This window comes from Besnoitia besnoiti, chromosome V, assembly GCF_002563875.1.
Source record: "Besnoitia besnoiti strain Bb-Ger1 chromosome V, whole genome shotgun sequence".
NCBI lineage: Eukaryota > Apicomplexa > Conoidasida > Eucoccidiorida > Sarcocystidae > Besnoitia > Besnoitia besnoiti.
In genome coordinates this window covers 496514-523595 of record NC_042360.1, presented here as the reverse complement: position 1 = coordinate 523595, position 27082 = coordinate 496514, and the positions used below count along the sequence as shown (strand labels likewise).

The 27082-nt window shown below is 58.9% G+C and overlaps 4 protein-coding genes across 4 annotated transcripts; 1 reads left to right on the top strand and 3 right to left on the bottom strand.

Annotated features, from left to right (window-relative positions):
* Positions 1–2055: 2055 nt before the first annotated feature.
* On the bottom strand, positions 2056–8182 carry BESB_058950 (uncharacterized protein; the record flags this gene model as incomplete). The annotated part of the gene is made up of 9 exons (XM_029364309.1): positions 2056–2181; positions 2534–2678; positions 3241–3483; positions 4022–4107; positions 4436–4537; positions 5079–5203; positions 5246–5757; positions 6136–6324; positions 6726–8182. 9 exons carry the CDS (start codon positions 8180–8182, stop codon positions 2056–2058), a joined length of 2985 nt encoding a protein of 994 aa, XP_029219017.1.
* Positions 8183–10691: 2509 nt separating this feature from the next.
* Positions 10692–13487, bottom strand: BESB_058940 (putative splicing factor 3A subunit 2; the record flags this gene model as incomplete). The annotated part of the gene is made up of 6 exons (XM_029364308.1): positions 10692–10766; positions 11111–11211; positions 11561–11652; positions 12073–12134; positions 12543–12691; positions 13325–13487. 6 exons carry the CDS (start codon positions 13485–13487, stop codon positions 10692–10694), a joined length of 642 nt encoding a protein of 213 aa, XP_029219016.1.
* A 1897-nt stretch (positions 13488–15384) lies between these two features.
* Positions 15385–20570, bottom strand: BESB_058930 (uncharacterized protein; the record flags this gene model as incomplete). The annotated part of the gene is made up of 11 exons (XM_029364307.1): positions 15385–15449; positions 15560–15699; positions 15771–15862; positions 16466–16950; positions 17470–17562; positions 18171–18249; positions 18553–18615; positions 18679–18795; positions 19250–19554; positions 19749–19993; positions 20539–20570. The coding sequence occupies 11 exons, from the start codon at positions 20568–20570 to the stop codon at positions 15385–15387; spliced, it is 1716 nt and encodes a 571-aa protein (XP_029219015.1).
* Positions 20571–23285: 2715 nt separating this feature from the next.
* On the top strand, positions 23286–26714 carry BESB_058920 (uncharacterized protein; the record flags this gene model as incomplete). The annotated part of the gene is made up of 1 exon (XM_029364306.1): positions 23286–26714. One exon carries the CDS (start codon positions 23286–23288, stop codon positions 26712–26714), a length of 3429 nt encoding a protein of 1142 aa, XP_029219014.1.
* Between the last annotated feature and the right edge of the window lie 368 nt (positions 26715–27082).

Below are 27082 nucleotides of genomic sequence, written 5' to 3'. Positions count from 1 at the left end.
AGATCAATCGCTCGCTGCCAACGAGCCGTCAGCCGAGTCACACCGTCGTCAGCGGCCGTGAGGTACGGAACGCGAGACGAGAGACCTCCAACCTCGCTTCAAAGAAGGGCTTCGGCAGGACTGGCATCCAGTTAGCTAAAAGGAAGCGGCACCTTCTGGTCTAGTGAAGGCCATCCATATGACCTTCACTACGCCCCGCATGAACCTCCGAGCGTCTCCCGCTGCCGCCGCAAAGAACGCTTAGGGGAGCGCGAGTCTCAGCGAGGAGCAAACCGGAAGGCTTTACCACCGATGAAAGCTTCCGTGAATGGGGGGAAAAACGATTTCCATTAGACAACGCAAGCACGAGAATCGGTGCTTCCTAACGAAATCGGGGGCTCTCTTGCTTCGATGGTTTGAGGTGTCCGGCATGCCGCGTGACGCACACTAAACGAGCCTCTGCATCCTCGAATTGCATGCAATATTTGTTGGATATTTCTCACAAGGGCATGAAAAAGACAAGAAGGCTGGCTGCAATGGCACTGGTATCAGGTGCAAACTCGCAGCGAATGACGTGCGACTCTCGCGCAGACACTACCAAGTTCAGCTGGGGCGTTGTGCAGGAAAGCACACCGTCGAGAGCCCCGCTTCTATCGGCTCTTGAAAATCTCCCTACCGAGATTTGCGAACGAAGGGCTCCCCTCTTTTTAGTCCCGGAGGGAGAAGGTCGCAAACTCGTGTCGCTGTCCTGCCGACCCATTCCACTGCATGCGGGGGCTGGCTTGCACATGTCCGCGAGCACTGCTTGAGTGACCGCATCTACCGCAGTCTATCAGTCACAGCCCGCTTCTTGTCCTTACTCTGATCCAAAACTTAGTCCGCAAGGCCCTCACACAGTCACACTTCTGAATGAGATCTACATTGGACCGGATGCTGTGTGCGGCTACAGGCGTGAGCTTGCTGTAGTGGTGTGTGTGCCCGCCATGGGCGGACGACGGCGGCCCCCGAATCGCCTTGGCAATCCAAAGCGGAACTCGTACAACCTTGACTCACACAGACGAGCTTTCAGTGCTGGACCGAATATATGCGGTTGCGCGATTCTCGTGTGATTATCTGAATGGACGCGTTTAGTGCTTGCGTGCACCACACCAGATGCTGCCCTTTCGAGTGGGGCCTCTGAAACCCGCCGCCGTGGCCTTCGGGAAATGTAGCGTGAGCGAGGATCATAGGACTTATATATATCGTCTGTCACGAAAGCGCTACCTGACTTCACGTGGGCTCCCGAGCGTTAAATTTGTCTCGGCCTCTGTGGGCGCGACTCGCTTCTACAAAGCCGGTGCCCCGCCCCCCTACCCCCCCCCCCCCCCTATCCAGCGCGGCCTAGCAGGCGCCCCTGGATTCACAGCTGAATATGTGTGCGCGCAGCCAGGTGGTAAACGGTGTGCCCGGATGGCGCTGGCAGATTTCACATTGTTTCGCCACCATCCCGCTCCCCACCAAGAGGCATGCTCTGGACCGCATTCAAGCGACGCATGCGTTGAGGCTGAGCCCGGCCGTTCGCATCTTGAGAAGTATGTGCCGGCTTCTCGCTACTCGACGATAAGCCTCCTCTCAGTCACTCTCTCACCCACACGCTGCGTCGTGTTCCAGGCTGCAGGGCGACCGGAAACTTTTGGGGAATGCTTGTCCACTTGGTAATAACTGCGGTTTGCTACAACTGACATGGCATCGCCGTGAGTGAGCAAGGCGAATCAGGAAGCAGAGCGTCCCTGCGTAGGAGACGAGCACTCTGACTTATTCTTCGATTACGCTTTTTAACGGATGACTCGTTGCACACTCCAAAGCAGCGATGCCGCTATAGATTTGCCCCGGCCTTATGTGATAGGAGACGGGACAGTTGGAGCGACACGATGAGAAATCAGGGGCGATGCCATCAGGATACACCAGGAGGACTAGAGACCACCTGGAAACTGTAGAGTAACGTAGTAGCCTGAGCCACAAACCACAGCTGGCTGCCCAGATGAAATCGCTTGCTTGTAGTAGACCATTCCCTTGTTTACATGCACTCCCCCGCGGCTAGCCGATCCTCCTAACAAGCACACCCCGGCGCTTGACAGCCATCACACTGGCCTGAAGATGCTGGTAGCGTTTCCCCATAAGCGAGAAGAGATGAGGTTCTTCGATCTTCGCTCTGTTGAACGCCTATACACCCCACAGCGCAGACACAGCCCCGCAGTGCAAACACTACCTGAAAGCAGCTTAGACGATCACAGCTTTACGAAGCTCCCCGCGACAAAGCTCCCCGCAACACCCGGAAACGCAAGTTGTACCAAACAGAGAAAACAAGTCTATTCCAGGTGCGATTCAAGCTCCACGCGTTTGTACTCTCAACACGACGGAGAGTCGTCTCATGCCCAGACCCATCCCCTGCGTAAATATGCCCGCTTTATCCATCGAGCAATAGTGTTGATGGGGGCGCAATGTTGTGGACCGACCACGTGCACCGCTACGGCTAACGCATCCCAGAAGCGAAAACCTCATAGCGGTGACTCACTTGAGTTACATTTGCAATGTCCTCCTCGTGCATGTCTCCTAGCCGCTCTTTTAGGTAGTCGACGAAGACCTTGAAAAAGGCTTCCTCACGGAAATCGACGTAGGCGATCGACCGAAGCATCCCTGTGAGCTCCTTCATGCTGAAGCTGTAGAAAACAATGGTACGACGAATGCACGATACTTGCAAAAGACACATCTGCAAAAGATGTACGACATGCGTGCGGGCGTCTCCAACCCACAAGCACGGAAATATTTTCTTAATTCACTACAGCGGCAGAGAACCTCGCCCCCGGCCGACGCCGCTTCCCGCGCAGCTCCTGCAGAAATGCTGTGCTGCAGAACCTGCATCGACCCACTAAGGCGCTCAGCAGCTGTGGCTCGGCTAACTCGTCTGAGCTGTGGAATGCATAAGGCTCATTTCCCAGTCTCGTTCGTCCCGCTCAAAAGGCGAAGGCCCCCTCTGCGTTTCACTTTTCTCACAGTCCCTGGCTCCCGGGTCACGCACGCAGCGTGCTTCCCCCCCCCGCCCGCATCTCGCGTGTTTTGTGTCACTGACAGACGAAGGCGACTCACCGCATACCTGCTCACTCAACCCTAATCCACACTGCCAGCTTCAAAATCACGTCGAGTGCAACTCAGCCCAGAAAGTTGAGAGTCGCTGCTTCCCAGCTCCTTCTCCCAACTGTGAACCCCAACGCGGACGCTCACCAGTGCACACGCTTGCATAGATGCTTGCAGACCGCCAACAGCAAGGGCCGCGTGTCTGCGGAGTGCTCAGGCCGGGCAGCGTGGAGCCAGGCAAGGGGGCGGTATGTGTTACACCACTCCTTCCACCGTTTTCTTTTGCAGTGCGGCTGAGCGACCTTCGTCGCGCTCCACTTCACCAGAGACTTGAAAAACAGGAGGCAGTGCGCCGGAGACGCCACTTCGCACAGCAAGGCATCCACAAACCTGCAGCGAGCGCAAGAGAGCGAAACACACATGGAAGGGCGGGGCAAGGGGGGGACAAGGGGCGGCGTTGGAGGCTATTGGTTAAAGAGCTGGTGGGGGGGCCGCAGTGGGAAACGGAAAGCAGCGAATAAACCCCTGCACGTCGCGGAGGCATTGCACGCAGACCATACTACGTATGAAGAGAAGGGAAACTGGCGCGCGATGCCACCTGGGGGAGAGCAAGAATGACTTTAGCAAAGCTGACGCAGAACCCGCTACGCGACGCCGGTCACGACTCTGAGACGAACTCCGCGTCGACGAGAAACTCTTCCTCCGCCAGGATGACGGCGGCTACACTGCCGCTGCTACGCTGCCGCTCATCCGGATTCAACAGATCTTAGTCGCTGCAGCAGGCGTGCCAAAGAGACCACTATAGTGTGTCGTGCGCCTGCGAGGAGAAACTGTTTCTGCGTTCGCCTCCCATGATGGTCGGCTAAGGAGAAGAACGAATGGAGACGACGACGCGGAGGCGCGCTCCACCCTCCCTCCCGGTGCTCACCGCTCTGTGAGACGGCGGACGCAGTCATCAGGGTCCTCCTGAGTTTGGCGTCGTGTCTCGGCAAAGAAAACCATCAGGCTGGTACACTGCGAACAGGCAACAGAGACAGCAGACCGAGACATCTTTAGACTATGGGTGCGCCGAATCATCAGCAGCTAGAGACCCCCCACCTCACGTCACGGCTGTATGAAACGCCTCTCGACTTCATTATGTCTGTTCCGCCCCTCCTCTCTCTAAGAGAAACGCTCTGGACGTCTTGCCGCCGCCCTCTCGCGGCTCTCCTGCTCGTCATCGCCGACCGGGCGAGGGACGACATGCACTGTCTCGAATTTGCCGCTTCTCCTCCACGCATCGACCGCCTTCAACCCCAGCGGCGTGTGCTGAAAGCCCCGGTCCGCCGTCTTTCTTTCTCACCTGCTGCGGGTCGAGGGTATCTACGATGCCGCTTTCGATTGCTCTCTGCTGAACCACGTCGGCGACCTGGCTGAAGAACCGCGAGTGGTGGTGAAAGCCAAGCTGAACAAAGGAAACAGCCACACAGAAAGGAAAAGGCAGACAATCCCGACTTCAAAAGCTCGAGAAAGGAAGGGCACGCGTGGGCAGAGCCGCTCACAACACGACGGCAGGGGAGCTCTCGCTTTCCATCCCAAGCTGAAAGCTCGAAAAACATCACCAAGCCGCGAGGAAGCACACTATGCTGAGACGGTAAGAGAGCAGCGACTCTGTGACCAAGACGATTAGGCTGCGAGGCAAGGGGGGAGGCGAAGCAACACGGAGACAAGGCGCCCGCGTCTATTCCGGTGTCTCTGTCTCTGCCTGGTGCTTGGCAGCGCCTCGAGCAGCCTTCTAGCCGGACTCGGGCAGTTTCCGAGGCTGTCCTGCCGTTTCGAACAGGGTGCACCTAGAAAAAAGACTCGAGAATATCTCTAGGCACACGCGAGGACAGCTGAGGCAGGCGACGACGAACAGAGACCGAGACTTCAGGTCGCGCGATGACCAGCAAGACAGGCTAGAGTGTCTGTACCGCGCCACGAAGCCCGCACAGAGGCTGCCTTACAAAGAGCATAGAGTCGGCGATGACAGCCATCTGCCCGACAGTGAAGTCTTTGATTCCGGAGGAGGGGGGTTGCTCCGAGCGCAGGAACGTCTCTTTCTCTTCGTCTGCTGCGCTGGCGTTCGCGCCTTGGCGGATCTCAGGGGCGGCGGCGTTCGCGTCTGAGGAACCGCCGACTGAGACCGCGTGGGCTGAGAGCTTTGCACCGCGCAGGCCTTTTCGCTTCAGCTCAGAAAAGGCCTCTCGGGTCACGAGTGGCATGACGGGATCAGACAGGAGTGTGCCGCTCGGCGCGAAGTCCTGCTGGAAGCCCATGCCCATCGTGTAGCCCTGAAGCGAGTACTCAATCCACCTCCACTCGCCCACACCCTTCTCGAGAGCAGCTGAAGGCGACGACGGAGACGTCTCCACCTTCTTCCTCTTCGCGGGGTTGATCTGCTGCTGGAGGCGCGAGAGGCGGACGCGCCTTTGCCGCTGCTTCGAGGTCTGGAGCTCATCGGCGGACAACTCGCGACGCCCCAGGGCCAGCAGCCGCTGGCGCGCTGAGTTCTGTTGGACGATTTCTTCCGCGAGATGCCGAAAAAACGTAAAGTGCCGCAGCTCCAGCTGCCGATACGCCACGGCTAGCTGCGTCTTCTCGAACGGTGTCAGCAGGCCGAGGTGCAGGTAGCAGTGAAGCCGTCTGAGCGCAGCGCTCACGTTGCAGGGACACTCGAGTATTGAAGACGATCATACCCCAGTGAAGGGGAGCACAAGCTTATATATATATATATATATATATATATATATATATATATATATATATATATATATATATATATATATATATATATATATATATATATATATATATATGTGTAGAAGCGCACGCTTTTCACTAAGAGTCGAACTAGGAGACACATTAAAATAGACACAAGGACACCCCAGTGGAATAAAAAAGAAACACAGGATTATCAGCAAGCGTGAAATCAAGGAACCTTCTCTCCAGGCGAGCGCTCTCCGGCACGTTTCCTGGGCGCCTCAGGATCGCACTTTCCTCATTCTCGGCAGGCTGTCTTACCGTGACAGCTCTCTGACGAAGTCGCGCTCCACCGCCTTCTTCATTGCGAGAGTCTCGAGAAGCTGCATCGCCGGCGCCGGCTCGATATTCGCAGTCAAGTCGCCTTCCCAGAGGAAAACGAAAGCTTCCGCCAGCCGCGCCACCACGGTCTGGTCGGTGCTCGGACTCGAGGCCAGCACATGAAGGAGTCTGCGAACACGCCACACCCACGAGAGAGCGAAAAAGTAGAAGCGAGCAAATTGCAGACTGCCATAGAACCAATCATCGCATCTAATTGCGAGTTGAAAGGGCAGAGGGCAGCATTCGTGCCGCGATCGCCGCGATGGACTCTCCGCGTTTCAGCCGACGACTCTCAAAAAGAGTCTCACCCAACACAGACGCCCGCCCCCCCCGGTAGAGACGAACACCCGCCAAACGAAACAAACAAAAGCGTCCCCACCTGTCCGCGTGGAGGCTGCTTCAAAAGGCTGTGAGCGGCACCGTAGACAAGGGCTTGAGATGAGAGACCCTCCCGCCACCAGCCGTCTCCCGCGAACACGCCGGGCGACAAACCCTAACCCCTAGACCGGCCTCCAGTCTCTCTCGCTCACCGCGCAGCCTGCGGCGCCTCCAGGAGAGGCATCTGGCGCCTGGAGTAGTTCATGAGTTGTTCAATGCCCCAGGTCCACTCGTGGCGGACAAGGTTCGCGGCTTCGCAGAGCTTCACGAGGACGTCTTCGAATTTGTTTTCCTTCGTGTCTCTCGCGCCCGCGCCGCCTTCATTCCGCTGCGCCTCGGCGCCGTCCGCTTGTTTCCCTGCCTCGCTCGACACCATCGCGCGGCCCGCGGCGGCACTGGTGCCTTCGCGCTGTCGCAGCTCGTCAAGCAGAGGGTCGAGCGACGCAAAGAGAGCTCTCCAGGCTTCAGAAAGCACCACGTTGCGCGAAGAAAGCAACCGCGAGATCTGGAGTCCCAGGTCCACAGACAGCTGCACGCCGCCCTTTCGGCCGCGCTCGGTCTTCCGCTCGGCACGCTCCTCCGCCTCCCGCCCGGACGCAGACGAAGCGTCGGCGGATTCACAGAGCAGCCGCCGCGTGTATAGACTCCACAGGTCTTCAGTCGCCGGCGCGAAGGGGGGCATGAGCACGTGCGCGAGCCGCACAGAGACTGAGCGGAGCTCCACGCTCTTCGGCGAGACCCCGCGATGCGAGGCAGGCAGCGCCGACAGAGCCTGGAGCGGCTGAAACACTGGGATGACGTATGGAAACGCCTGCCGCATCGCGCGCGAAAGAATCGGCGGCTGCCCCCGCGCAGCAGCTGGCGACGCGGAGGCCTGTTCAGACGCCTCGCCGCTCGGCGATTCACCCTCCGCCGCCGCCGATGAGGCCCCGTGATCCGCGCCGGCCGTCGAAAAGGCGCGAACCTGTCCCTGCGCCGCGCCTGCGAGGCACTCAGAGGGCGCGTTCAGACGCCCCCTGAGGCATGCCGTTGCGGAGTCGAAGAATGCCAAGGGCCTGCCTTGACTCCTCGCGCCCCCCCTCGACAGCTCCGAGCCCGCTACGCACCGCTGCGGTCGTCCTCTGCAGGCGCCCAGAGACGACGCGCTGTCACGCGCCGCAGGACACATCTCTGGGAGCTCGGGGGAGCAGGACGAGGGGCTACAGGGGCACAACTCGCTCGGCGGCGCCCGAGTGGAGCAGGCCTGCGTTAAACCTGCTTTCCCGCCGCGAGGGATTCTGTTCCTGACGGGCGCGAGGGATGGTCGCCTGCGCCAGGGTGAGCCGGACAACGCCAGCCCGTCAGCAGAAGCAGAGGCGCGTGGCGCCAGCGCGACTGCGTTCGGCGCGGGCTGGGAGAGCGAGGGAGAGGAGACCGGCGATGCCGAAAGGCTGCGACGGCCGCGAGGCGACCGCCGCAAGTGGAGAGAGGGAGCCGCCGTGGAGAGTCTGGAGCCCCGAGGCAAGCGAAGCGGTTCGCCAGGTGAAGCATGCGCCGACGCGGAAGACGACGCGAAAAACCCGCGCCAGCCCCTGGCTGGCGACCGGATGTGCATCGCGAGCGGGTGCATGCTAAAAATGCCGACGGGCGGCGCGGCGAAGTCGCCTCACGCAGCAGCAGAAAAGACGAAAGAGAAGAGGACGAAGCAGGGGAGACCTCAGATGACTGCACAGCTCCGCTTGGCGCCAGAGCGAGGAGGGCTTGCCCCAAGCTGAGGAAAACGGGAGAAAGAACAGGCGCGCCGCGAAGGGGCGCCCGCGCGAAGAGACACCGAAGAAAGTGACGAGGGAGCTACGCGAGGATGAGACACCAATGGACAACGACTTGACGCCAAGAGAGAAACAGTAAGAAGCAATACCGGGAAATATACCGAGAGAAGAAAGGACTCTGCGAAGAAAGCCGCAGAGGAAAAAAGAAAACAAGCACACGGATCATTTTCAGCGGTCTGCATGCAGCTCAAGACAACAGTCGCTCTTCTGAGTTTCCCGTCCTCCCGTCATTGCTCAGAAGACGTGTGTTACGCTTGAATTAGTCTTTTCTTTCTTCGTCATCACTTACGGAATTTGTGGACGAAAATGGAGGTCCCTCCTCAGGCCTACTCGAGCGCCGGAGTCCCTCCGACAGTCGCGCGCAGCGTGCCTTGGGCTCCACAGGCATCGCCGCTCCGGGACTGATTCACACACACGTAACAAGCTAGAGACAGGGCACAGCAGTTGCAGAGACAATGTCTGAGACAGCAGTATAAGATAACATGGATGAGAGAGAGGGGACTGGATGGCTGGCCGCTTAGGGATCGCCTGCTTCTTGGCATGGGCAGCGACGCGTTCGTTGTCCCAGATCAGATACAATCGCTCCTGCACCATACTCAACTGCATTCGACGCACACGTGTCGGTGGGGGACTTCTCTACTAGAGGGTCTCTGCAAAGGCTCTCTCAAGCAAGGAACATTGTGGCAGCTGTGAGCGCTTCGAAACGCATGAGAGGAGCTCCGGAGGCGAGGTGATAAGAGAAAACCGTCTCCGCCGTCTGCCGGCGCTTGCTCTCTGCCAGCGGGCTCCCGACAGCAGAATGAGAGCGCCACTAAGGGTCCCAAGGACGAAAAGACTACCCAAGCAGTCGTGGAGGGAAGGGACGAGATGACCGCTGTGCGTAAAAGCAGAGGCATACGAGCGATCGCCAGGAAGTGGGTGCGCGCCAGTGGTCGGAAGCTTCATGCGCCCCAAAGAAAAACCGCAGGGCGAACAAGCGACAGGAACAAAGGCCTTGAAGAGGCGAGAGGGGAAGAAAAGAAGCATGGGAATGGAAAGAGGAACGGCCAAGTGAAGCGAGTAGCAGTGGCGGATAGCAACACGGAAATAAAGGAGAGACGGCGGGCAACGGAGCCTGTTGAGTCCGTCAGAGGCGATAGGGGTGTGTCGTTCCTCGGCCGTGTGCGCGGGTACAGAGGATTCTTCTACCCCCCCACCACCGGCCAGGTCGTTCTTTTTGTACCGTTTATTCAGCTCCGCGTAAATCGCGGGTCCCGCTGTGCCTATAGGCACATGCTGTCATATCGCACGACGCTACGGCACAGCCTAAAACACCCAGATTCAGCCTCCGCCAGGCCAGTCGCGTCCACGCAGGCAGCGACGCGTTTACAATAATAGGGTTGTTTTCGAGGAGAACGCGTTTCTAGCCAGCGATATAAGAGTTAAAAAGATACAATGGTGATTACCGGGGCTGCTGCGAAAAGTGTGGGAACCCCACTCGCGTGAATATTCATGCTTGATTCCATCTGCCGCTTTTGTGTATCTCGTGGTTTCAGCCTCCGTAGAGGCATGGTTCCTACCCGCGCCCGGGATCTCATCGTCGTTTGTTCTCTCTACGCGTTAGAGCGTCTTCAAACTCTGAAGGCTGCTCAGTTCTTACGAGACGTGAGCCACACATAAAAGCACCGACCAGCGTTCCGCCAACGCTGACGAAGAGAAACCAACTAAACAGATATTTTCAGTCTGTTTTGCCGCAGCCACTGCAGTGAGTTCCTTCCTCGCATGGTGCTGCACCTGAAGAACCTCACTTCAGTTCCTGTGCCTCGATGAGTGTCCGGTACCAGCGGAGCTTTCAAGCGTCCCTGGGCTAGCGTTCATGCATGTTTCCCCCTAACTCCTTTGAAAAGAGCGTTTTGGGTACTTCCGGCGGGCAGGCCTGGAGAGCGGCGGCAGACCGAAAGGGGCGAGCCGCGCCCCATACTGAGAAAAATCCTGAGGTAGATGAGGGAGCGATGCCAAGTTACACAGAGTACCGCGAGACTCACGGGCCGCGGAGAAAAGTCCAGAAAACAGCATGGAGAGAACGAGAGAAGAGAAGGAAACGAGCAAATTTACCAGTTCAAAAGAGAAGCGATGAACATGCTTACACCAACGAGGCGCGCCAGCATGCGAGGCGACGTGCATCGTCCCGGGTGGCTCCGCGGCGAAAGATCTCTTTTCTCACACTTGTGGATTCCTTTGGCAGACGGGGGAGTGGCAGAAACATAAGAAGGAGACAACGAATTCCTCTTGCTGTCTCTTTCTGAAGTCGAACCAAAGACTTCGAGGCGCTCACCAGCGCGCGGTGACTGGCAGGAAGGTCGTCGGCCTCTGAGGTAGGGCGGGAAGCACCTTCACCGACCGTTTCTGCAGAGGACATTCAGCCAGGAACAAAACCAAGCGACATTTCGACTCCTGATGGCAAGCTAAGGTCTCGACGTACGCGTCGCGCAGCACCTCCCACGCACTGCGCCACGTACAAGCTGAACGCCCAGAGGCGGGTCGCGTGCCTGTCGCGCCTGTCACATTCTGCGACGGATGCCACAGCCCTAGCCCGCCAAGCACGTCCCCCGCCCTTCTCGCTTCTCCCTGAGGCGCTGACGAAAAGAGAGTCTCTTCCCGGCGGAACCCGCAAATCGACAAATGAGCTCGCTGCGGTGCCGGCTGGAAACCCCACGATCGGCGTCGCAAGAAGCGCGGAGATCGCCTACCGTGAAAAACAACTGGATGGTGTAGACCTTTTTCTCGGCGTCCCAGTTGCTGTAGAACTTGCCCTCACTTCGGTCGACCTCCATGTTTGGAATCTTGAAGGCTGCAGACAGCGCATATGCCGCTCAAACCGTGAAAACACGCGCCCGTCCTGCGCAAAGACCGATGAGTCGCCTCAAAAAAAACGAGAGTCCCACGCGCAGCAGGGCGCTAAGACCACCTCGCAGAAGATCGGCCGGTTCGGCCGCCGCGACATCAGCGAAAAGCGAATGTGTAGGAAGCAACATTCTGTTAGATAACCGTTTTCTTTTGAACGAGGTTGGATTTACTCTGTTTGGATGATTTTTTTGATAGCTATCTGCCCTGGAATACAACACAGAGAAATGGTCGTTTGCCAGTTTGGAAACTCGGTTTGCTCGCGGAGCAAGAGGAATGGAGCGCTCATTCCTTACCAATTGTCTCGTAAGGGTCAGCGGCGAAGAGAAGGAACTGATACTTCGTGTCTGGCGGACTCTCCACGCGCTGCTCAAACGACGACATGAATCTGATGAAACCAAAAGGACAGCGCGAACGCGAACAACAAACCAATCGATGGAAAAAGAAATACACGAAGAAAACCCTACACCACTGACAAAAGAGCGAAGGCAAAAGCACCATGCAGAGGGGCGTACATATTATAGACATACAGACATACATACAAACGTATATATACATATATATATATATATATATGTATGCATGTATGTATGATGCATACTCGTGCATGCGGTACCGAACATGCAATGGCTCGCTTCGACTTGAAACAAAGATCTGAGGTCGCTTCAAAGAAGGCATCTCATGAGAAAGCAAACCAACACGGCGCCGCAAGCCAGAACCCGTTATCCCCCCGCCCTCCAGGGGCCTGCTTCCGGGGCGCGTGAGCGCTACGTGATAGCTGCAGCACCCGTCGTGGGGAGTTGTTTACCTGTGGTATGGCTTGGCGCCTTCGTTGATTTCTGGGTAATCAATTTCGAAGAGCAGCGCCTTCTGCAGGGTGTCAGGGTCGCGCAGCTTCGACACGCGGTAACCTGGGCGGCCGATCTTCACCGAGCGCCCCGTGCGCGTCGGCGCGACCTGCGGAGAGGCGACTCGAGAGAGGCCAAAAACCAGATTCAGTCAGCTGCAGAGGGCGCCATGGTAGAAAACGAGGCGATCATAGGAGCCGACAATCGGTCGGAGACACCACCGAGAAGAAAGCAGAGATTCGAACGTCCACGCATTGAAGAGCTCAGGCACAGACCCACAACGGGAAAAGAGGAGTCCTCGCACGGCCAAGTAAGCGGCGCACGGGAGAGAAAACAGAGTTTAGGCGATATGGAAAAACGCGCAGACGCGCGCGCTTCGTGGGAATACGCGAGAAAAACAGGCAGGTGGCGACGAGGGAAACAGACGCACCTTCGCGGGAGCCGGAGCGACCGCGCTTTCCGCCCTCTCTTTCTCCTTTCGCCTCGCCAAGTTGGTCTGATGCTTCCGACCCTGCGTATGCGCCAGATAGCTGCCTTCGTTCACGTGGATTGTCAAGCAGAGTCGGCATTCGAAGTGACCTGCAGAATGGAAATCACCGAGAGACACGGAGAGAACGCGCGTTTATGCAGAGGCCTCCCGAAGCGCCCGCGGACGACACATCCGCTCGAGCGCCCCCGCCGCCCAGTGCCTCTCACGCGCCTGCAGAACCTCGCAGCATTTTTTCCTCTCAAAAAGTGAGAAGCCCACGTGCCTGTCGCCCATGAGTTTCCAAAGCACGTGTGCTTGTGCGTAGAGGTAACAGGAGAGATTCTCGACGGAAAGAAAGGCTGTCAGCGGGGACGCCGGAAATGATCTTCGCAGGCGCCCGCCTACTCCAGCCAAAATAAAAAACCGCGAGAACCGAACGAGATAAGCTCGAGGCCGCTCCCGTATCCACACAGCCCCTCTGAAGGTTCGCCTCAGTCACCGCGGACATGCCACAGGACAAAAAGCCGACGGCGCAAGAAAAAGGACAAGTCTCCGTCTCGCAGAGGCTGTGGATTTGAAGTGAGAGCCAACTTTCGGAGGAAACGAGGACGCTGAACCGCGTGGAACTCCCGATTCCGCTGGATCAGAGAACGACGCTCTCCGTGCCGACAGCCGGCGTTCAGGGGCACAGGCTATGGAAGAACCGCGATCTTTTCTGCGCCTTTCGTAGCATAGCGACATACCGATGTGATTTTTCATGAAATACGGATCCTTGTTCAGATCTATCGTCTCCAACGCCAACCTCCGCAGCCGTTCCTTCCGCTCCAGGTTCCACTCTTGAGATGTGGCTGGCGCGCCACTGCCGGTTTTGTGACCGACACGGTTCTGGTAGTCGATTGCCGACATCTTGGCAACCTGAAATTTTCACGGGTCTCGAAAAAGACAGAGGCGAAGAGAAACACGGGAGACTGCAGGAAAAGAGGCCGGCAGCTTCTCCGCAAGGAGAAAACAAACCGACACGCCTCCGCACCGGCACTGAGCCGCCGGAAGACGAAGCGGAAACAGCGTGTAAAGAATGGTGCTGAACGACCCTCCGTTTCAAGCGCGTGAGAAACCGCCCTTCATGCACCGAAAAAGCGAAAAAATGTGAAGAGACTCGAGCGGAAAAGGTATGGTGACCCGAATCGAATGCAGCAAAGCAGCGGCTTTGCCATCCGAGTGCATGCCAGACCACGAACCTGCAAAGGGCATGCGCAACAAGCACAGAAAGAGACCTCCTCAGACAGAAGACGCCTCGAAATGGGAGTCTCTGACTTATTTCGCGTGGTTCTGGGAGAAAAGCTAGTGCGTGGAAGCATCGTCGCCTCTGGAACGCGAGGCAGAGAAATTCGACGGACGGATGCATGCGACGCCTATGTCACGGTGGAGGCGTCGCGCGAACGACCGGTACCGCCTGTTTGTCTTTCTGTTTGTATGCACAACGTGCCGATTTATACAACGCCGCCAAGCCCTCCGGAGAAGTGGTAGCCGATCGATGCTTATAATATCACTTACCATGTATTGCAGGGACGTCTGCGCAGCGAATACTGAACCAGTCCGTCGTTGCATTTAGAGCAAATCCTGCGTATGCACCGACACGAAATGGAGAGGCAGGTCGGGTCAGACTTGGAAGCCTCAAGAGAGGGAGTTGAGAGGAAGTGGACGCAGGAGGAAAGCATGAATCCGCTGTTTTCTCGGGAGTAGACCAAACATACAGCGTTGTAAGTGGAGCCGCTCAACGAGGTCGTTGCCGAGTCACCGCTGAATTCTACTCAACTTCAGCTTGAAGAGCCAACGCTTCGGATCCCTCATTGCGTGACGAAGCAGAATTCTCGATGCCCCAACACCCCATATGGTAGCTAGTGACTTTCGAAGAGACACATGCACGTTTGTGTGTTGCTTATCGGCAAACCCCGGCAAGAAAATGCCTTACAGACGGGTCACGGGAAGTAACGGAACAGCGGCAGACGGTTTTGGCAGCAGCAGCGTCGAATCGAAAAGAGACGGTTTCCTACCACTCCGCGTTGTAGGCATAGCCACGCGGATAATAAAGCTAGAGACGCAGACGTCCCTTCGTTGGAGAAATTCCAACACGCATGCAATTGTGGAAGACCGTCGACAGTCGCGTGACGCTTCAACAAAGTCTACACGCACAGCTGATATGAAACAATGCGTTTCTAACCTTTTGCTCTCGCATTCTACGTAGTCTTACCGCGTGACACGCAGAAACCGACTGCGGCTACGCAGCGCAGAACGAAAACTGCCTAAAGATGATTCGGACACAGGCCAGCGAGTAGCTCACCAGAATGCCGGCGCTCAGCAACTCGATTTCGTATCAGGTTTCCGGCAGGAGAAGTGGCGATACTCTAATACATTATACAAATAGATATATATTATAATCTTCATTAGGCATATGATGTGATATTCATTATGTTATGGTTTTGTTTCAAGCGTCGGCGTTCGTCCTGCCTAACGTCAAAAGACGTTTTCCTTGCCACATGTGGCTATGGAGGAACAACAAATTCGAGGCTAACCCGCCTCCGTCGATCTTCAGCCGTGACAAGTATGCGCGCCCGCTGGTCACGCCCTCTAGTGTGTTCATCAACAGGGGGCAGAATTCCTTCGACTTCCTGGAATCAGCGGAGTAGATTGTCACTGTCGATGTAGTTCTGCGTTCTTGACAAAGGCTGACTACCCTAGAGGCTGTCGGCGAAGCGCCCCGCTATCACGCACCAAAGGTATTGGAAAAGAAAAACGACAGCCCTTAGCGCGAGAGAGGAGGTCTCTGAATCTCCCGAAGGCCGCCCTGAGCCAGTACAGGGACATCGCCTGAAAAGGACCCCGAGTCGAACAGATCGACGGCGCGTGCCTTTTTCCAGCACGAGAAGGAATGCGGAAAACGAAACGCCACAAGACGCAGCGCAGCGACCGACTCGTACCACGCTCGGTCTCCACGTAGGCTTGCTGAAGGCGCTGGGAGACGACGGCCTCGCTGGAGTGGATGCTCGCGTGGGCAGTTCGCTCCTTCTCAATCGCGTCCTGCCGCTTCATTCTGCCGCCCGCTACCTCGCGGTAAACCCTGGGACAGCAGGGGGCGTTTCGCGGAGAGGCTGAGTGACCCCAAACTCTCGACTGCGAGATGCATCCTACCGGTCAAGGCAGTCGCTTTCGCATGTGAAGTGGCCGTGGCGCGAGAGAGAGCTAGAGCCACCGCTTGGCTCCGCCGCTTGCGAAAGCAGAAACTGAAAACACATCAGACAAGCCTCTCAGACGCCGCAGGACGCTCGTCACTTCCCCGTTTCGCGGACCCTGCCAAAAAAAAGCGACAGAATCTACGAATCACTCAGCCGGTGCGCCGTCGCCTCTAGACGGACGGCGAAGCGCTGAGACAAGCACGCGAATTCACACAGAGATGCCGCAGGGCGCCCTCTCACGTCATACTATCGTTAGTTCGAATCCACGCGCCGCATCCCACTTCTACACGTCCGCGCCCGACGCATGAGTCCATAACTCGCACAGACTCTCTCGCCGGCTTCTCGCATATGCGTGCAGATACAGGTACACCCACAGATAGATGGATGGGAAGACAGAGATAGAGAGAATATAAGTAGATTGGTAAATAGATAGATACATAGGTTGATCGATACACAGATGAATAAATAGCTAGGTATGTACACACGACTGCGTATGGTCAGGCGGTTGCGCGGTGTCACCCTCTCAGACCTACACAGCAACTTCGTGGAGGCGCGGTCTGAGCGACCTCCACGCTGTGAAGCCACGCATGCACCACGTGATTTCTCCTCCCGCCGTCTCCACTTCGCTCCCGCCGTTTTATTCAGCCTCACCTTTTCGTGCGTACGCGTGGCCAAGTCGACAGCCTCAGTCATGGAAGACAGGAGCAGCGTCATCTGATTCACGAGGGCCTCGCGAGCAGCTTCCTCGCCTCCTTCTCTACGGTTCGCGGCGTCTGTGAGGAAGGCCAGGTCGCGCAGAATGGCGGGCACGTCTGCTCCAGCGGCAGCTCCCGGGTTCAGTGCAGAACTGGCAGAATCTGCCGGGACGTCTGCGGCATCACTGAAGGCGCCTGCCCTGTCCTTCTCTCTATCCTGTAAGCAGACAGACGACGGCGTCAAACGCTTGTCCGCAGAGTCTGCAGATCCCAGTGACGGGCACGAAGGCGGTGACGCGCAAGAGATCGAGTCAGCCGAAAACAACGCGCTCTGGGGCGACGGCGAAAGACCAAACGAAGCAGGGAGAGACTTCGCGACGCACATGCGACGACAGAAGGCCATGATAGACCGCAAAAGAGGTTCGTCTCGAGGGCGCGTGCCTGCGAAGCGACAGCGGAAGCGGCGACGGGAGATCTGCAAAGGCGAAAACTTGCCGCCACCGACGCGACTCTCGCAGACCATGAATGAGACGCCAACAGCGAGAGAGAATCCACGATGGGATGCACAGCAAGCGGCCCGCGACGGGCAGGACGCAGGCCCTAAACTGAGAGAAAGAAGTGACCGAGAAGTGGGGGTCCCACACAAGACAAAGAGTCCAGCGAGGCACGACCAAAAGGAGCCAGCACCACCTGCGCGACGTCGCACTCCCAGCCCCTGCCGTTCAGTCCCCGTGTCGGGCGCGCGGACACCAGACGACATATGTATGCGTGTGAAGACATTCACCTGCGCACGTGTATGAACACATTTCCAGCGTGCTAGCAGCGGCACACTCGAAGAGTTTTTTGCCAGCACAAACGTCTCCGAGTCCTGTGTTTGAGACTCCCCCCCCCCCCCCCCCCCCCCGCCCCGGCCCCCCCTGGCGCACGCGGGAAGCCGTGGCGTTGTTCGTCTCGTCTCACCTGCGCGCACTTCCGCCACGTAGTCTCTCAGCTCCATCACGCGCCGCAGAAGGTCCTCGAGGGCCTGCTTCTGGCGCGCGATTTGCAGTCGGTCTGAACGCCGCGAGAGACACGCCCGACGCAAGACGTCAGCGGTCGCCACGCTCTCGCCGCCGCCAATGCAACTTGCACACGCCCTAAATCTGCCCTCACGTGAAGGAATCCATCGCCACCACCTGGGAAAGCCTTTCTCGCCACTGCGTCTACGCGCCGCGTCTAGACCTGTCCTCGTGCGTGTTGACCAGATGGCCATCGCCGCACACACACAGGCGTGGGTAGTGACGATCTGAGGCGCCAGAGGGAGGCGGAGTGACCTGGAGACCCTGCGTCACGCGCCCAGCCGATCTCAGAGAGGCTAGTGAAGACTCCCTTGCAATCAGCGCTTCCAGAGAGCGGTGCCGCAGCCGCGGCGCACGGAGGCCATGCGGGGTTCTCACCACTGTCGGGTTGAGGTCACTGCGTAAAAAGCGAAAGGGATGCGGCATATGCGTCAAGAACCACTGCCCAGCTGCGCACGAACTCAGGAATCGCCTGAGGCGACGCCTCGAAGCACTCCGACAGACTCGCGAGCGCGTGGGAGTCCCTGTCCCAGCAAGCTGACGGCGAGAAGCGCCCACCCACCCCCGCCACTGCCCCCCCCGCCGGACACGAGGTCCACGTACAACGGTATTCAGCCGACTCCGCACTCGCACTCGCCGCCTGGTTCATCACGTAGTCCAGCGTAATTCTTTCCATCTCGTCCTGAACGGAAGCGATGAGACAGCCGCGCCGCAGTACGTGAGTCTCTGCCCGGGAGACAGTCTCTCCTTGAGACGGCAAGGGTGAAGAATCAGCTTCGAGCTCCACAGACATGCGAAGTGCGAGAGGCAGAGCTGTACGCCGCCCGAGACATCCACCGTCGCGTCAGGTGTCCTCAGAGCCACGTCACGACACTACGCATGAAGCAAGCACACATGGGCAGCTACACGCGTGCGCCACACGTGGGGAAGCGCGTGTTTTCCGCAGGTCTCACAGTGTGGCTCGCTTGCATGAGCCTGCTCGTACCATGGTGATATCCAGTCGCAGCTTGCGGAAGCCGCGGAGCGCCGCTGCCACACGCTCGGCAGTCTCCGGCGTGCCCTCAGCTGTATTTCCGTCGCACACTTCCGCCAGGGTGTCGTGTCCATCGACCGCGTACGCGGCGAGAAAGTCTTCAGTTGGCTGCGCCGGTGCGACCTCCTGGGGCTTCGCCAGGGCTGTGGGGTCGAAGAGCAGCAGCGCCACGTCTCCGCCAGACAGAGGCGCCACCTGGGCGCGAAGCATTCGAATAATACGACAAAGAAAGACACAACGAAACACCTGTGCGCAACGCCGCAGACTGCCTACGGCGGCGGCGGGGGGGGGGGGGGGGGGGGGGGTTCTCCACCGCGTCGACCCCGGCGCTCTCTCGACTGGCCAGCGTGAAGCCCAGTCGAATCGGCACGCGGGGGGGGGGGGGGGGGGAGGCTGCGATCTCCGAGTGCGCGTGGCGGCTTGGCGCCGTGCGGAAGCTCTTGCGGTGCCTGCCTAAGACCCGTTCTGTGGCTGGTGTTTTATGCAGCGCCCCTCCGCCGTCGACCCCGCGACGACGGCCGCTTGCCGAGCTTGCAAATTCCGAACAGCGAGAGAGGCCGCGCGCCACAGCGGCCTCCGCGACAACCGCCGAAATGGAAATGAGCTACAACAGGGAAGTATCGACGCACGCGCAGGGCTAGGGGCTTACCTGCTGGCGGAGACTGGCGTGAAGGGGCGTCGGGCTCCGCACATCGGTGCATACCACATAGAGCGCCACGAGAGACAGGCCGCTGTGGGTGGCGAGGAACTGCTGCATTCGGTCCCTGCAGAACTCCAGGTCGAGCGCAGGCGCCGCGCCGGCGGGCTCGCCTGGCGAAGCGCCCGGCGCGCCACAGTCAGCCCCCCCCTGCAAGGCTCCTACGGGCCTTCGCCGACCCTCACCGCGCGACCCGCGAGGCGCCGGCAGCGGAAAGGACGTGCGCAGATGCGTCAGGCTGGGCGAAGGACTATCGCCTGGAGAGCGAAAGGCACAAAAGCAGGGTGACGACGCTGTGGGCGCGAGAAAAAAGACGACACGCTGACGGTAGGATCGCGCGCGACCGCGCACTCCAAGTGACTTCTTCCGTCTCTGCATCCTCTTCGAGTCTCTGCGCAGCCCTGCCCAGCAGAGTCCACAGTCCCTGCAGAGGATATCCCGTCAGGCCTACCGAGAACTGCTCCGCAAAGAAGGGTCGGCGTCTCGACTTCGGGGCGCGTCTCGAGGTCGCAGTCGACCGCCGTAGGCGCTTCTTGCATCAGCGCCTCTGCTACATCGACCGCCTGGGCGGCCTCAGGGCCTGCTGAACAGGCTCGCGGCGGCGAAGACCGATGCTTGCTGCACCGCTGCGCCTTCGAGACAAAGTGCTGCGTGCAGTGCTGCGATATTTCGAAGAGAACTAGCGGATGGAGGCGGCTGAGCAGAAGGCGCACGCAAGAGAGACACTTGTAGCGTTGACCCAACGGCAGTGCAGACAGACCGTAAGCGTCAGAGTGAACTCAACGCGAGACGGCAGCCATCCCCCTCACGGCGGAACTGGAAAGGGGCATCGCGCTCCGTGAAAAGACTTGCACACGCTGGATGGAAGGACGAGGTGGGTGCGCATGCACAGGCAGAGGAGAGCGCAGCACGTTGGTCGGGGAGAGGACAGCACTGGAAACAGACAAGAGAAACACGAGGCACGAACAAGAGAGAATGGAGGGAGGGGGAGGGGGGAAGGCGTACCGTTGAGCAACGATGAGACAAGAAAGAAGAAGCTGGGCATCACTGCGGGTGAAGAACAACGAAGAGCCACGGGGGACAGGGAAGCGCACGCGACCTCGCGTGAAACTCCCCTCTAGATAGACAGAAAACCCGTGTCGCTGTGAGACACCCCTCGTGCTGCAAAACGCGCAAAAAAACCTGATGACTGAAGGCGGAGGAAGTTCCATCTTTGCCACTCCATCGCGCAGCGTACTTACATCTCAAGTTCGCTAGCGTAAGAAGCGTCCATTGTGACCGTCTCGGCGGATGAAGTATTCTATTCGGCTGATGCTGCTCAATCCTGCCGCTTGCCGCATCCGGCCTCTCCCCCATGTCAAGTAAGGTACGGAAAGAACTATGGAAGAAAATCTCAAAAAGAAGTCGTCTCGCGCTTTCGTGCTTCAACCCCTGAGGTACACCAGCCGCGTCCTCGCGAGGTGTCTGTCACCTTAAACAGCGAAGAGAAGAATTTTAGAGCCTGCCACGTCACGGGCCCCGAAAGACAAATTTACGTGCGACAGACGGAATCAGTACGCGCTGAAACCTCGAGCACCACGCAGAACTCTCACGCTTGCGTCACCAGATGATGAAGATCATTGCAGAGAGCACCCCGGTTCACCCAACACAAACCTGCCGCCGCAGAGTTCGGCATAGAAGAGGGAAGGGCGGCAATCTGCAGAAAACTTATTCTCAGTGCCTGTCAACCCTGCAGTCTGTTGTTGTTCGTTTTCCAAGATCTGTTGGTGTGATCGCGAGGGTCGCGGCTTCATCCGCTCCTGAGCTACGCTGGAGGCAGCGGAGAGTCAGGAGGCGACAGGAAGAGTTGACGGATTTGGAAGTAGAGCCCGCAGTGAAAAATGACTGGAACGCAACTCCAGGCTGGCTTGACGAGTTCTCCAAACAGAGCGTGTTTCAGGCGTATACTCGACGCCTTGTCTTGTAGAGCTGAACCGAAGCGGGCACTCAGCAGACCGACGGCAGCAGCCCCTCCCGTGAATCAGAAAGCAGCCGGTGCCACCACGCGTGGTGGTGAATGCACTGCGAAAGATGAGGAAAGTCAGTCTGGCTCTCGATCTTGGGAGTTCAGCCTCGAGCGATGCATTTCAAGTCGTGGTGTGTCCGAGTCAGTGTTGCGGTGTCTGTGCGCATTGCTTGCCCAGCAGCAACCCAAACAGCAAGAAAAGGTGGATTTGAAGAGAATTCATCGTTCTGCGAAAGAGCGGCCGTATTCTGTCCGCATGCATCTCCGTTCTCTTCGGTAAGAGGTCAAAAGGCACGCGGTTTCGCACAGACAAGAACCGCATGCGCTGTGTCTCGAGGTCGCGAATAGCCTGACAAGGTGCCTTCGAATGTCGTATCTCTCACATTTGTTTCTTGCGCCGAGACCGTTTTGCCAGTATTCCGTTTCTGCACACTCCGGTTCACACGCCTTCGGATGCCAAGCAATCGGGTGCCGTGTTTGCTCATCATCGCAGACCGCGCCGGACGCGAGTCGAGAATTTTTTCCTCCCGCCTCGAGGATTTTTTAGCGAATTCAGGGAGAGCTGCGTAGAGAACCCTCAGTCTCGTGATCGCGTTCTGGCCGTCTCGGAAATGCAGTCCACACACACCATAAAGTGATTTAATCGGTAGCTCTCCGCCGCCTGTAGAGTTGCTCTCCGCAACGCAGCCCCGCGTACCGCGCGGCGACGCTGTCTTGCCTGTCGTTTTTCCCTGCGTCAGTTCGCGCCATCTTATTTGAAGGGCATTTCCCCCGCAGATGTGCGCGTCTTGCAGTCAAGTGCTGACAGCAGCCCTCTTTCTCAGCCCCGGGGCGCGCCGCGCCAGGAACGCAGTCGCGCGTGACTCGTTGCCTGCCTGCGGCGAAGGAGCGAGGCCTGCCGCTGCGACCAAAGCAGATGCGAGGTATTATTTCCTTCAAGAGGCGTTTGTCTGTCGCGTATTCTTTTTCTGTCGTCTGATAGTCGCCTCAGATCGCCTGTGTTTGAGCTCACCGCCCCGGTGAACGATCTGCTGACGCGCCGTGTTGTGCGGCCGACTGAGGGGGGCACCCAAGTCCCGGTTGACTTTTTGAGAGAGGGCAGCGGAGCTTTCACTTGATAGAGCGAAATCGCGGACGCAGCCTCGAGCCGCAGACGCAGCCTCGAGCAGCAGACGCAGCCTCGAGCCGCAGACGCTTCCTTTGCAGGAAAATCTGCTCCCCGGCTTCCATCGCGGAGACCTTCTGTGCTGCTTCGTCGAGCGCATCGTAATTTCTGCGAGGTGGGCGGGGGAAACCACACGTCTGGAGCCTCCCCGGGCAGCCGATTCACGTTTTGGTGTTCGCTTGCGACATGAGAGGGAGGAAAAATGCAGTGAATGAGCATGCAGATGCTGACTCAAGTCGCGGCCGAGTCGTGTGTCGGTGTCGCGACTGGTGAGGCAGAAAGACGGGCAACGAAGATACGTGCGCATGTGCGCGGCAGCCATACACATCTATCTATCTATCTATCTATCTATCTATCTATCTATCTATCTATCTATCTATCTATCTATCTATCTATCTATCTATCTATCTATCTATATTTATAAATATCTGCAGAGCCAGAAGACGGGTGGTGAAGAGACATGCGCACGTGCGCAGCCACAAATCTCTCTCTATATATGTATATATGTCTATATTTGTCTCTCTCTGAATATCAGTGAGAGATATGAGAGTGACGTTGTGTTGCTTGTGGCGCAGGGGTACGAAGGCGTAGGTGGCGTGGACGAGGCGAGCGTGGAGGACGAGGGAGGCGAGTAGACGCGGTCGCGCTCCGAGAGGAACCTGGGCGACTTTTTCGGCGCTCTCAGGCGGCTCGCCGGGCGCGCCCTTCTGCGTGCAGACATCATCGGATGGGTGGCAGAAAAGTAGAGAGAAGGTACTTGACTGTACGGTGTGAAGGCGCGGGAGACGCGAGAACTACGGCGCTACCTCCTTCGCAGCATGGTGCTGCCGTCGCGCTCGCAGGCTCATGATTCGTCATCCTCGTCTCCTGCCTTCGCCGCTCTATCATCGCTTGCGTCTCCGTTCGGATTCCTGCTCGGAAGCGTCGCCGGAACTGAGGAAAGCCGTGCCGTCCAGAATGAAGCCGCGAGTCGTTCACGGCAAGCGAGTCACAGCGGCCCAGCACGCCGACCAGCACGTGAACGGGGGGTAGCAAACGCCCAGTCTGCAGCTGCCTCCTCGTCGTGGCCTTGCTCGTCTTCGCCTTCGCCCTTCTCCCTGCCTAGGCCGGTTTCGGCGGGGCTTGCGGAGATGCAAGAGCGATTTGCAGAGGACGCAGGACGAGTCACTCCAGACGCGGCGCCTGTCTCTTCTCCCTGCCCAGCCGCAGACGCAGGGAGTGCGTCGAGTCTCTCCCGCACCCGTGTCTTACGGCTCGACGACGAGAGGTTGCCCTCTGGCCTGCGGGCGTCCTCTTCCCTTCCCGGCGCCTTCGAGTTATCGCATGCGCCCTGCGGTCCGAGCTCCCTGGGCTCGACGCGGGCGTCGCCTTCGGCTTCTCGCGCTTCGCCTTTTCTTTCGTCAGAAGATGAGGCTGGCGGCAGCGCGCCGGCGGAGGGACAACTGCTGGGTCGTCTTCGTCCAGCGGGCGCGCTGTCGGTGCGGGAGCGTGCGTTGGAGCCGGCGAAGATGACTCCGCCGACTTTCCGACTCGCAGACAGTCTGCCTTTTCCCCTGTCCCCGTACGCCTCTGCTGTGCGCCTCCTTTCCTCGCGGGCGTCTCTGAGGCATCCTCCGACCCGAGCCGAGACTGGAGACCGGGGGCGCTTCGCCCGGGGGCAGGAGGCCCGCGCGGCCAATTCGCGCCGCTCCATGAAGGGCCTGCCGGCGCCGGTCGAGAAGGCTCTCGACGGAGTCTGGTCTCTCGAGGATCAGCTTGTTCAGGAGATCTGCAGGCGGGCGGCGGAGGCGGCCCGCGTGTGGAGCGTCGTGTCTCCGTGCGTGGGCTGCGTGTGTCTGTATCTCGTCGTCTCACCTCTGCTCACATTCTGCAACAAGCTTCTGTACCAGCCGTCGATTGCGGCGTCGCCCATCACCTGTACAGTGTTTCAGCAGATTCTCATCGTCGCCGCGTTCCTGACGGCGCGGTGGATGTACCGCCGCGTCCTCAGCAGCCGCGCCCAGACGCAGAGCAGGTTGGCCTCGAAGGCGGCAACGCCAGACGCGTCTCCGCGCAGTTTGCGCCTTGCGGCATGCGCGCGTACCGCGCTGCCGGGGTCCCCTCAGTCCGGCAGAGAAGAGGGAGGCGCCGCGAGCTACGGAGAAACCCGTCACGAAGCGCAGGAGAAAAGCAGGCAGGAATGGCCTCCGGTGGAGCCTTGCGGGGAACCGGCGGGTTGGAATGGAAAACTGGATGAACGAGACGAGCGAGGCGCCCACCCGGAAATTACTCGAACGTATCCCGACAGCGAAAAACGGCAGTCAGGCGCGGGGGAGCGGAGGCGCGGGGGGGCTGGCGATCTGGGGCAGAGGGAAACGCCGACGTCTGGTCGTTCGCTTTCTCGCTCGCCTTGGCGGGTGCTGCCGGGTTTGCGTCGATCTGCTGTCTCGGCGCACCTGCACGCGAGAAGAGAGCAGCTTCTGAGCTACCTCTCTGGAGTCCCCGCATTTTCGCAGGAAGTGTTGGAGATGTGCGGGCCCGTCGTCCTTCCCTACGCGCTTATGCTGACGTGCTCCAACCTGTGTCTGTACACCTCAGCGCTGTCCGGATACCACGTCGCGCGGTGTTCGTCCATTCCTGTGCAGCTTTTCCTGGAGCTTCTGGGCGTGGATCTCTATCTCGAAGTTGTTGCACAACGGCAGTCTGCCGCAGGCGAACGCGCGTCGCCCAGCCTCCGCAGAGGCGGGCGCCCATCTCAGGCAGGCGGCACCGCCGCCCGCGAGGTGGCGATGGAGCGGGAGGAAATGGCGCGCGGAACTGACGCAGCGAGTGAGGCGGCAGGCCCGCATCTCTCGGCTGCGGAAGAGGCTCGCCGGTGCGCAGTTCTGCGGAGTCCGGCGAGGGGTCCTGGCGACGAGATCCCAACAGAGACCTCTCAGGGCGCGTCGGGGGGCGAGCGAGCCCTTCCGCCCGCGTGTGCGCCTGTCTCACGCGAACTGGTAGGTGGCGGTGAGGCCGCCCGCCATCCAGTTGAAGGCGCATTCACAGCGGCAAAGACAGGAGGGGGCTCCCCTCCCTTGGAGAAGGGATTCAGCGGTATCTGCGTGCGGCCGTCTGCTGTGAAGGCGTTCGGTTGCTCCCTGCTTCTGGGTTTCCGTCCCTTCCTTTCGTGGGCGTCGCTGCAGCACGTGTCCTCGCTTCAGCGGATTCAGACGCGCTTGCAGGCCCTTGGGGTCTCACGGCAGCGGCTCGCTGCGTGCCTGTGCGTCTCGGTCGGTGTCTTTTGGCTGGCAATTGACAGCCAGAAACTGTCGCTGGATGGCGCGTTAACGGGCTTCGGCGCTTCGTTTTTCGGCGCGCTTTACATGCAGCTGAGCAGCCACGTCCTCGAGGCGCAACGGGCGCGGGCAAAACAGCGCTGCAGTGAAGACACACGCGAAGATGACGCCTGTCTCCAAAGTGGGCTCAACGCAAGAGGAGGACTCTGCGGAGATGCGTCGCCGCAGAGGAGCGCATGCCGCCAGGGTTCGAACGATTGGCCTGCTGGGGGGCGAGACCCACCGCGGTCGGATGGCGAGGGAGAATCACAGGAGACACGGAGACGATCCGCCGGAGACGGCGAAATACTGCGCTGCCTCGAGAAGACGGCTGAGCCCAGAGGCCCCGCGTCTTCCAGCAACGGACGAACCGAGGCGCTGCCTGTTCAGCCTTCAAGGAGTGGGAACGATTCTAGTGAGGAGGCATCTCGACGAGAGAGCAACCTGGAGGCGGACATGGCGTTGCATGTCGCTGCGGCGGCCGCTGTTCTGTTGATTCCTCTGGTGGTTTTTGAGCATGCTGCCTTCTCACCGCAGGCGTCTTCCAGCGATTTTCCCTCTCAGGCCTCCTTTTGGATGATGCGCTGGACGTGGACGCGGCCGGTCATGTGCGCCGGGCTCCTGCTGGCCTCCGGACTTCTTGCCGCCCTGCTCCCCGTGACATCTTATTTCTGTTTCCGCCACCTTTCTCCGCTCTCCTGCTGTATTGTCGGGTTCTTCAAAAGCTCGATTCAGATTCTCTGCTCCCCGCTCCTCATCGGGGAAGGCTCGCCTTCCCTCTCCGCCAGGCTTTCCGCCGGACTGTGTCTCCTCGGGTGTGCCGTCTATGCGTTTGATTCATACTGCTCGGCGTTTAGAGCGCAGGGGCTGAGAGAAGAACATGCAGAGATGCAGGGGCACGACGAAACGCACAGAGGGGAAAAAGCGGGCGTCCGGCTTCCTGGGAAGTGACTCGTTCGTGCACCAAGCGCGGAAGACGCGACGGCGTTTTCGCGTGCGACCTCCGCGACGCGGGCGCACAAGAGAAGTGGGATACGGCATATGCCCGTATGAAAAGGCGGGAATTCTTTTGAAGTATACCGGAGGGCGGAGGGACTCCTACGTGTTTCGTCCTCTGGTTCCCATGTGTCGCAGAGTGGGCCTTTCCCAGACATACTATCCTCGTACATCGCGCAAGGCTTGTCAGCTTTTGTTGTATCAGCTAGGGAGGCGGTAAAAACCCATTTGAGTGTGGCCGTCCACTCGGCACATACCCGTATACAGCAAGCTGGCTAAGACGCTCGCTGCGAAAAAATCGAAAAAGAACGGGCCGTTCGTTT